Source organism: Pygoscelis adeliae, unplaced genomic scaffold, assembly GCF_000699105.1.
Source record: "Pygoscelis adeliae isolate BGI_AS28 unplaced genomic scaffold, ASM69910v1 Scaffold65, whole genome shotgun sequence".
Classification (NCBI taxonomy): Eukaryota; Metazoa; Chordata; class Aves; order Sphenisciformes; family Spheniscidae; genus Pygoscelis; species Pygoscelis adeliae.
Window position 1 is genome coordinate 433,913 of NW_008824864.1, and position 10,224 is coordinate 444,136.

General features: G+C 36.7%; 1 protein-coding gene across 1 annotated transcript; it reads right to left on the reverse strand.

The window, feature by feature from the left end:
* Window positions 1-2,250: 2,250 nt before the first annotated feature.
* RAD51AP1 (RAD51 associated protein 1) lies at window positions 2,251-10,203 on the reverse strand. The gene is made up of 9 exons (XM_009324359.1): window positions 10,163-10,203; window positions 9,807-9,856; window positions 8,297-8,438; window positions 7,372-7,481; window positions 6,951-7,025; window positions 6,136-6,288; window positions 4,847-5,002; window positions 3,807-3,953; window positions 2,251-2,924 (listed from the first exon to the last, which is right to left on the reverse strand). Exons 1-9 carry the CDS (start codon window positions 10,201-10,203, stop codon window positions 2,797-2,799), a joined length of 1,002 nt encoding a protein of 333 aa, XP_009322634.1. The 3' UTR covers window positions 2,251-2,796.
* Between the last annotated feature and the right edge of the window lie 21 nt (window positions 10,204-10,224).

A 10,224-nucleotide genomic window follows, 5' to 3' on the forward strand; every position in this document is an offset into this window, starting at 1 on the left:
CAATCAACGCTGGAAGAACCGTCTGCTGTTCTGAAGCAAGAGGTGATCTCTAGATCAGACAGGGTATCTACTCACAGTCGTGACTTTGAGGGCGTTGGCAGCAAAGTTTACATCTACAAATAGCGATCTCTTCTTTAACAATCTTGTTCTTACTTTTTTATTAATACAGATACAGCTCTAAAACAGCAAGTATGTGAAAACTGTAAACTCTGACATGCAAACCAACACACTGTCCGATTGCTTTACAAATTGAAATCAAAATGCATTTCATGTCATACCATTGTGCAACTACCGGAGAAATGATGCACGGACAATTCTATGTAGCGTTGTTTAAAATTTAGAGCAATGAGGGAACTGTAAGTGTTATTTTCAGCAAAAAATTAATTTTCCAAGGTTGAAAGCAGCTGGAATAACACAGACAGCCTCTCTGTTACTAACATAAAAAATAATTACTGTAACATTTACAGCCCCTAAATCAATTTGGCTGCTTTTGACCAGGTCCTTTAATAACCTAGGACACAAAATATGTCGTCTTTTACAAAAATGATCTCCACCTACCAGCAAGACCTGTTTTCTTCAGACCAGGTACAGAGTAGCTTCGAAACATACAATCAAGAACATTTACTACTTCCCTTTCAAAGACTTTTTTTTTGATTGCCTATGTGGAATTTTCACTCAGGAAAAAAAAAAAGTAGAGAAATACTGGAAAATCCTCATGAACTGGAAACCCATACAAACTTAAGGAGGGGCTCAAGGACACGTGACAGATTGCAAACTATGTAATTTTTGAAAGATGCCAAGATTGAAACCAGAGGAACACAAATCTCAAATGTATGTTTTGTGGAGAAAGAAAAAATAGGATGAAAGGAGAGTGGGGGAAAAAGTGGGTTACTAAATCTAACAGCTGTACATCTTCCTGAAGCATCATGTTGAGAAAATACTTTGCACTGTTACATAAATTTCCCTGTAGCAAGAAAACGTGCAATTACATGAAGTCCGTATTTAGCCCTGAAAAAAAACCCTAAAAGCAAAACAATTCACGACAGTTTAATTTCAATAGGAGGAGACCTGGTGACTGCGATGCAGCGAGGGACCACATAGCTGTTCTTTTGCGTGACCACTCCCAGTGGAAAGGACAGGACTGAAGCATGAACGGGGGGCAATCCATCGGGATGCTGCAACGAACCACCCTGGGGCCCCAAGGCTCTCTGTGCTTCCCGCTTCGCTGCAGCCGCTTACCCACCGTACACCTCAGAAAGGGGCTACCTAAGTCAGCTCAAAGAAAGGGAATCAAGGAGAGGAATAACACAACATACATATTACATACTAGTTGTCACAAGCATTATTCTTGGATGCCTACCTTTCCTCCTGTGGGTACTCCTGCTTCGCCCTTGTTTGGAAGCGGTTTCAAGCTCATCAGTGGCAACCTGCTGCAAACTTCTGTTCTTTTGATGTGCTGTTTTAGCAAGCTAAGACAACTCACGAACGAGTCAGACACACACTAGAGAGAGCAGGCACGTGCCTCCCCTCCTAAACTCACTCAGCCCAGCTCACTGGACCATACTTCACTCAGGGCTATGTGATTCCATGCCAGGAGTCAGGCATCCAAAAAGTGGATGAAGCGAGATTATACGTCACAATGCCCATTTCTGAGAAACAGATCTTCATCCACAGATTTCTTCTCATTCCTTCCATAAGGCAATGTGCATATTGTTTTTAAATAAATATGCATTTATTAGTATCTTGTTTTAATAATGTAAGTACTATACAGTTAAAAAGTAATTTGTCATACCATAGTTTTACTTGAGGCAGCACCATGCTTTTGTCTGTGTAATTACTCTGAATAGGGCTATATATTCCTTTGTTAATGCAATTCACTCAGTCATGACCAGATCCCGTAAATGACACAAGGAGAAATGCATCTGCTGTCTCATCTGACACAGTCAACGTGCTTCGATAGGAAATAATTTTCTTTGTGGACTAATAAGTTTGAAAGCTCCGTCTCATTACCCAGTAACTACCACTTCAACACTACAAAATCCCCTAACTATGCATGGTACCGCGGTCTTCAACGAAGACCAAGGAGCTCAAAGCAAAATCCTTGCCGTCTGAGCCTGGCTAATGCTGTTGACTTCCAACAGGAGTATGCACATGCAAAAATGTTTGCCGGACTGTAGCCAAAATTTAGAAGTGATTTTCAAAATGAATAAAGTCAATTAATATGATTAATTAGACTATATATTTTATTTTCATTTTTTAAAAATTACAACATTCTAAAAAACATTTACAATACATAAAAATTCATTAAAATCCACATATAAGATATGCAAACATTAACAGATTTTGAGAGAGTGTTAACAAACTTTCCAAGAAGGGGTGGAAAGTCATAACTTCACTCTTCCAAGAAATATTTTTTTAAACTGTGACCTTCACTTGTGATAAGAATCCATTCGAGATATCAAATGCTATAACTGACACAGTGCTGTCTAGACTATTTTAATGCCAAGAGTTTAGATATCAGAGAATTAAAATTATCAGAAACCCACATCTCTGAGTATAATACATCAAAGAGCTGGTGACCCAGGTGTCACCTTGATTAAATAATATTATTATTCAGTAGCACTTAAGGATGCCTAGCATTTTGCAGAATAAAAACTCATTATAGTATTAGGCATGTACACAAACAACAGTCCTCCAAATGGATGATGCCATGAAGCTTTTGCTGCCTACCCTCTATTTATAAGCAAAACACTTTCCAAAGTCTCTTCCTTCATGTGACACCTTGTCACTGACCACTTAACTGCTGGTAGCACTGGGATGCAGTGGTCTGACTCTTGCTAGTCTGGAGAGGCCGAGTCTAAGACACTGAGTAGGTGACTTAACCGAAACATATTTTATAGAGTTATTACTGCTTCCTGATGCAGCTGAAAATAATTTTAAAACAAAAAGAAGGTGTAAGAAGTTTAGAGGGAAAAAACCAATAAATCGTATGACTGTTGTCTTTTCATAGCAGAACAAAAAAAGTATTCGAAAGATATTGCAAAAAGGACTGAACAACATACCACAAAAGCACATGAAAATCAGCATACTCACCGGGAATCAATTTGTTTGGGAGCCAGTGCAGCAGGTATGGTGCACGGTTTTAATTAACCAGCAGCACACTGGAGCAACACTGGACAAGCACACAAAAACTGTTCCCTGTTTACCATGCATTTTCAGGTGCTCACGCAACTGAACACAATTCCAAGTGGGAAAAGAAGGCTTGAGAGGAAGGAGCCAAATAGAAGGAAACACGTACAGAAAAGAAGAGTAAATATGAAGGAAAATCAAAGAAAGAGGCAGGAGTCAGCAGCAGCATGCTCAAACACCTTAAGAAAATAAAGCTTCTAAGCACTTGCTTCACTAGAGCAGTTAAAACACTCCAACATTTTTCTAATATTATTTGTTTGGAATAGATAATAACGCAGCACGTACCAGAGATAAAGAAAGCTCTTAATAAGAGAGAAATGGCCACAAGACAATCTCTTGATTAAGATTTGATCCACACTCTGGAAAATATTTTATTATCCTCCCCACATAAAGGAGTTAAGATTAATGCTGTAAGAGGAAAAGAAGCACAGAGATAGCTTTTCTTTCTTTTTTCTGGGTTTTTTTTTCTCCAATCTAAGGTCAAAAGAATACCTTTCATTATAACAGGGTAGTAATTTTTCTGAAATACTGTTTATTTGTTTGTTTGCTTTTAGGAGAGATTGCTAAAAACTTAAGTCAACTAACGTATCTGTTTATAGTTACAATCTTACAGGTACCTGGTGGTATCCATTTAGGCTTCTTGTCTGTTACAGGACTTGATGTATGTGAAGGCCTCCCAACTGGTTCTGAAGAACTGGACATCATCTTTTGTGTCGGCTCAGATTTTTGTTCTGTTATCCGTGAAGGAGAAACTACAGGTGGTACTTAGTTGGAAAATAAAAGCGACCTTAGAAAGATACTCTTTAGCAGAGGAATCATCACACTGCATAAGATGATAATCATGGTACAGCACGACTCTCCACATTGAGTGAAATAAAGAGGATATTATTAGATTGTCACATCTCTAACAGTACATATTTATACAGTCAGTCTGTTATAATCTGGAATTTCAATCCCGGTCTGAAAACAAGCAGTGTAACAATTTCTTGTTGAAGACCTGACAGATACCAAATTTCTAAGAGGGAAGAGTCTTCTGTCAGCTACACAAAGCAAACCTTCCCTTGTCATAACTAAAACTAATTTTAAACTAAATTACTAAATTACATGTTGTAAACTCAGGCCTGAAATTAAAACACATTACCGAGTCAGACACAAGATTAACACCATGATAAGAATTTTCTTAAGCTATTTAAAGTAAACTGTGTTAGCAACACAGTGAACGATTAACACTGAAAGGCATGCATATTTAATGTTTTTTGCCAAGCGGTTAGTAGAACTAGCATTGTTTAGCTATCCTTGAATTAAAAATTCATAAATGCAACTGCAAGAGGAGGCTCTGAGATTATAATTTAAAAAAAAAAAATCCTCAGATCACTCATTGTTATTTAACCTTTTCTTAAAAGCTAGATATCGTTATATAAAAAGAAATGAACTTTGGCTATTCACTTTTGTCTGCTTTTATTGTAAGGAGTGTTAGTTTACTATAAAGCGTTTTTTCTTTCAGGATTTTTTTCTACTCTTCCTTTACTCTGCATATAGTCATTTTCATCATAACCCTGCAGTCAGTCTGTCAGCCGAATTTATCTATTCCTTCAGTGAAAATAAAAGGGACTTTTATTATAAAGAAGTCTATTTCAAATTCATAGTACAAACTTACCTGTAGTATTAATCTTGGATTTGGGAGTTTTCTGCTCTCTTACAGCTGGCATCTTTTGTTTGGTTTTCTTTTTATTTCCTTTGGCTTTCTTCTTTCCCATAGCAAAGTCTTCATCATCACCTTCACTATAATCTGAATCTTCTTCTGACTCCTCACCTACAGCAAGGAAAAGGCATGTCATCTCTTTACAGGAAATACAGTTTACTACTCCGCGGCCTTCTAATCACATTTTGGATATAAAGAATCAGGATATCTTTAGGATATAGTAAAATAAATTCGCACATATTTATATGCTGAACTGAGAAAGAAATAGCCTCCATAAAACATTCTGTATTTACAGAATTCTTGCTCTGTACTTTAATAATAGAACGCCCTGGTATAAACTGCATACAACAATGATTTTAGCAGCAGAATTACCAATATTCCACATGTGCAAGATGAAAAAGTTAAAATTATTTGGCAGGGCTTCTGATTTTTACATAGTCTTAGTCATGACTAAAGTGGGAAAACATTATGTCCCATTTCAGCTGTAAGAAAGATTTTATAGATTTATTATTAAAAAAACTCAAACATTAGCCCATCTTAAAAATAGTTCTCTATCAAGAGGAATATCTGGATTATTCCCCTGATATTCTATTTCACTGACAATTCTAGAAATATTTTCCAATAAACCTTGCGGTAAGGAATAAAAGAATGGATACAGACACGTTAACCATTGGGGAATGAGAGAGAGACGTCCATCATACTCTGCAGGCATCCATACTAGGCTGCTATCAGAGGCAGAGCGTGAGGCTAGGCTGACCTCCGATCGGGTGCAGCATGGTTTTCTAAGAGTTCAGGACTGGAGGAAGGAAAGAAGGGAGGCTACTTATTTTTTTAAATAAGCTTAAACAAAACCAATACTGCAAGCACTAACACCTGACTACTCCAGAGCTGCTGTTTTGATGCGAACCGCAGGCAACAACTGGAAAAAAGAACAGAGGCTCTTTAAAGAGACGAAACTTTCCTGGACAAAGAGCGTAAAATAAATTTGTTCCGAAACACTGCAGCAAATGCAGAGAAGTATCATTTTTGCCAGTTTGGGGAATGTGTATGAATAAGCTCCAATGTTTAGATTTAGTGTCAAAGTGCAACTGAGATGCCACTAGTATTAAAAGATAATGCTTCAGTAAGGGAGGGGGAGGGAATATACAGCAGAAGCAGCACGCATTTCACCGACAATATAAACTAACTGTAAGGTATCACATTCAAAGCACATCTAAGGAGGTTTTTTCTAGAGAAGAACGTACTGGGTACAGGCTCTGGCTCAGAGTCAGTAGCATGCTCTCCCTCATCACTGTTAACGGTCAGCAACTTCTTCTGATGTGCTGGAACTTTAGATGCTGCTGTCCTTTGCCTACAGTCACCCCTAGGTACGTCATCATCCATAACCTGATTGAGACCTAGAAAACGGAAGGTGGTCTAATTAATTCAAATTCACGGTAAATCTGTTCTCCTTCTCAAAAAGAAGCAGGTATTTGAGTCCCCAGAATTCATTTTTGTGATTCTAAAGTATACTATACAGAAGCATATAATCGGCGCTTGGTTTCATGTGATTCTCATTCTACACTTTTAACTGACCAAACTGTACTTTCTGGTTGTGAAAGTTATCAACATTTATCTGTAATCAAATTAACAAAAGGACAGAAGACCAAAAATAAAACTGGAAAAATGAAAAAGTTTCCAATGGCACAGCAAATGTTTTGGTCACATTTATTTGATGCTTAGGCATTATGGACCCTTTAAGGAGTTGAGGGTAAGTGTAGCTTCTTGAAGAAGTAAACTCAGCATCTAAAGACATCACGTCTGTTGCTTTTTCCAACTAACTTTTAGTGATCTGTAACAACCTCATTCAGCAGTTCACAGGTTTTCCCATTTTAAGACTGGACCGAACTTTTAATGAAAAAATTAATGCATCCTTCATCCTTCAATGTTTATTTAAGATAAAGACTCTTTTCTCCATGTAAGTGAAAAACAGAAACCAATGGAAGCAAAGAAGAGAGAAGCTACTTAAATGTATCTTGAAATCCTATTTCTGAAAAGATAGAGTATGAGAACAACTTACCTAAAAGTTCACTGTCTACACTGCAGTTGGAAAAAAGGGGTCTCCTGTGTACATTTTCTGATTCAATATTCTTACCTGTTTTGGGATCCAGAAAACAAACAAACAAACAATAATATATAAAATATTAGTATACAAAAATCACATTATAAAAAGTCAAGATATTAAGAAATGAAAACAGCTAACATTTTTATCTGTCTCTAATCAAACTATATGTTTGGAAGATCTTATAGAAGAGTAATTTTTCTCATAGAAAAAACACAAGAACATAAGAAGACAGGCACTACCTAGAAATTCTCATTTCCTTATCATGACATCTTGAAATAAAACATGACTTTCAACCTATTTCACTGTAAAATAAATTAAGTCATGTTCGAATTCACTACATGTAAATAAAGAGTGTTGCATTGAACTGTAAAATAACCTTGTTCTTCTGAATTTTGCACCTCAAGGATATTTGCAGGTTTTTCTTTGACAGATAAGGCTAAGGCGACTTCCAAATCTCTTTGATAAAGTTTGTCATCCAAGGATATCCTGGAAAAAAAAACCCAAATACGCTAAATAATAAAACAATGACATGAGTGTTATAGATCTACTTCTGACTCACTGAACTTTTTAAAATTCAAATACTTGTAAAGAGATTAATATTTCAATACATACTTATAGCAGATCATATTGTAAATATTACTTCCTGAAAAGATTTAGACAAAGTACACATTAATATTTAAAGTACACTCCACTTAAGAGTATTATGACTGCAAAACATTGTGTGTGGGTGTATATATACATGAACTAATAACTGGTATTATCACAGAAAAAGGTGATTACATTTGCTTGAAATACCACACTGAAATGTAATATTCATATACAACTTGACCACCAAAATAATCACGTTTCTTTTTTCATTGACATCGACTTGGTATTTTCTATCAAGCTTTCAGTATGTTCTTTTTTAAGGAGTCAAATTCGTCTTTGTATTTCTCAGCTTTAGGAGTCCTCATTAACTCAGAATTGTTACAGTTATTTTGTACTGTAGAGATGTCAAGACAAGATCAGGCATGTAAACCTGTTTCTGTGCCTATGCAGGCCACACTTGCTGGAGTTTTTTAGAGCTGTAACAAAATAGACACAGCTCACTACCGAACTCAGGCAGGTTTTCCTGACTCTACACATAATCACATTATCCCTGATTTGCAACCATGCCAATAAAGCTGAAAATCTTTATCACACTAATATGTTAGTTGTTTGTTCTCAGCTGCTAAAAATGCCAGGGGAAAAAAAAGAAAAAACAAATACTGTTATTGAAATCCAGCCTTACACAGAGCTGACCACATTTCAACATTTCTTGCCTTTTACTAGGTGTCTGCTTTTGTGACGGAGTCAATTCTTTGTGTGGCTTTTTTTGCTTCTCTTTTTTCTCCTTCTTTGGTTCCTTGAGCTGTGTTCTGGATTTTTTGCTTGAAGGTGCAGCTATACATGAAAAGTCTTCATCTGTTTGGGAAACAGCAACAAGCCTTAATGAGTTTTCCTACATATGGCCAAAAGAAGTCATTCAACTTAATTTCATCACATACTGAAAATATACCAAAGATAACCTTTGTGAAATGAATTGTTTTTAAAGAACACAACAGCTATAACTATGCTATTCTTAAATGTATTTTAAATGAACATTTAACAACATCTCTTCTGCATATGCTTTTATTCAAGAGGTAATGATTTCAATTTTTATTACCAATAAGGCAAAAACGCTTCAATGTCCAATGTGTTACCAGATTTTCAATAACTAGAAGTTCACCTTTTGATATGCTGAAGAGCAATCAATTATAATAGTCATCGCTGTCATTGAACAGTTTTGAGTTCTTGGTGTTTTGGGAATTGTTCCCCTTAATGACTCCGTTCTTAAAAAATGCAGGCTGCTCCCCTTTTCTACCATTTTCATATTGCCTCTCACCAAATACAATGCATTTCCCCAATTTTCAAAGAAAACTAGAAGGCATGAAAACTGTTTTTCTTCCAGTTGAAGACATTGCAGATCACAGTGCCAAATAAGGAAAAAAAAAATAATCTTCAGTATTCTCTAAATGACGGAAAACCTCAGATAAGATCACTAACGTTTCTGAGAATTTACACTTTTCTTTAATATTACAAGTGGTCACTTGTAAACTAAGAAAAGTCATGCACCACATTTAAACTAAGGATCTGCATTAATCCATATGATTCACATGAGACCTTCAACATTATTTACTTTTGCCCTCCCCTTACCACCAATTCAAACTGTTCCCTGTATCCTGCAAACGGCATGGAAAAAAAAAACAAACATGAAAGCAAACAAATTCTGTAAGAAAATTCATAATGCCCACAAGGGCTTAGAAGTAAAGGAGGACTGTCGTGAAAACAAATAGCCTGCAATCTATTTTTTCTTATCAATGGAAATCAAAATTTGACTGCTACGTCCTTACCCAAAACCCATCAGATACAGAGCTGTAGGAGAAACGTTCGATCTATGTACAGATGATTCACACCTCCTTTATATTCTGATTTACAATCCTGTGAACTGATAATCAGGAGGCCATGGCGCAACCAATTACCACCAAAAACTGAGGCAGGGGGAGAAAAAGATTTTCCTGCAACAAGACACAATGTACTCAGCAGTTTCCTGACGTACTGTTGCTACACTCTGGCTTGCAGCCATCATATTCTTGTTGAATTAGGATCATTAACAGCGTGCCCAGATCACTTCCAGTGAAAATGGTTAACAGCCTTCTCAATGAACTGATTTATTAAAGACACTCTGATGATGTTTTGGGTGCTGACATTAGTGTTTGGCATTTCTGTTACATACAAGAACACACCACTCACCATCATCTTCCAAATCCCCAAACTGAGAATAATCAACAATTTTCTTGTTCCTGTGGAAAAAAACATGCACTACTAATCCTTTCAGATTGAGCACCTTGACTTTCTAACACTCGACTTTTGGGTAAGTCATGTTTTACAAGAAAAAAGCAACACGTGTTCAAATGTATGTATAACCAGTGCTACTGTATACAATATGGTTATCAGGAATAGCTTCTAGATTTTTTTTAAATCTTAAAATAACGGTGCTCTTCGTTGTCGTCATTGTGGGAGCACTGTATTCTCCTTATGCACACACCGCCTCAGAGCCGCTACTGTGCAACTGAAATTATCTATCTCCCGGGTCACCTTTTAGGCACTTGAAATGTGCTTTCCGTGCACCTCCTCGGCTGTTTCCCATGCGACACTGCCGCCGGTGCCG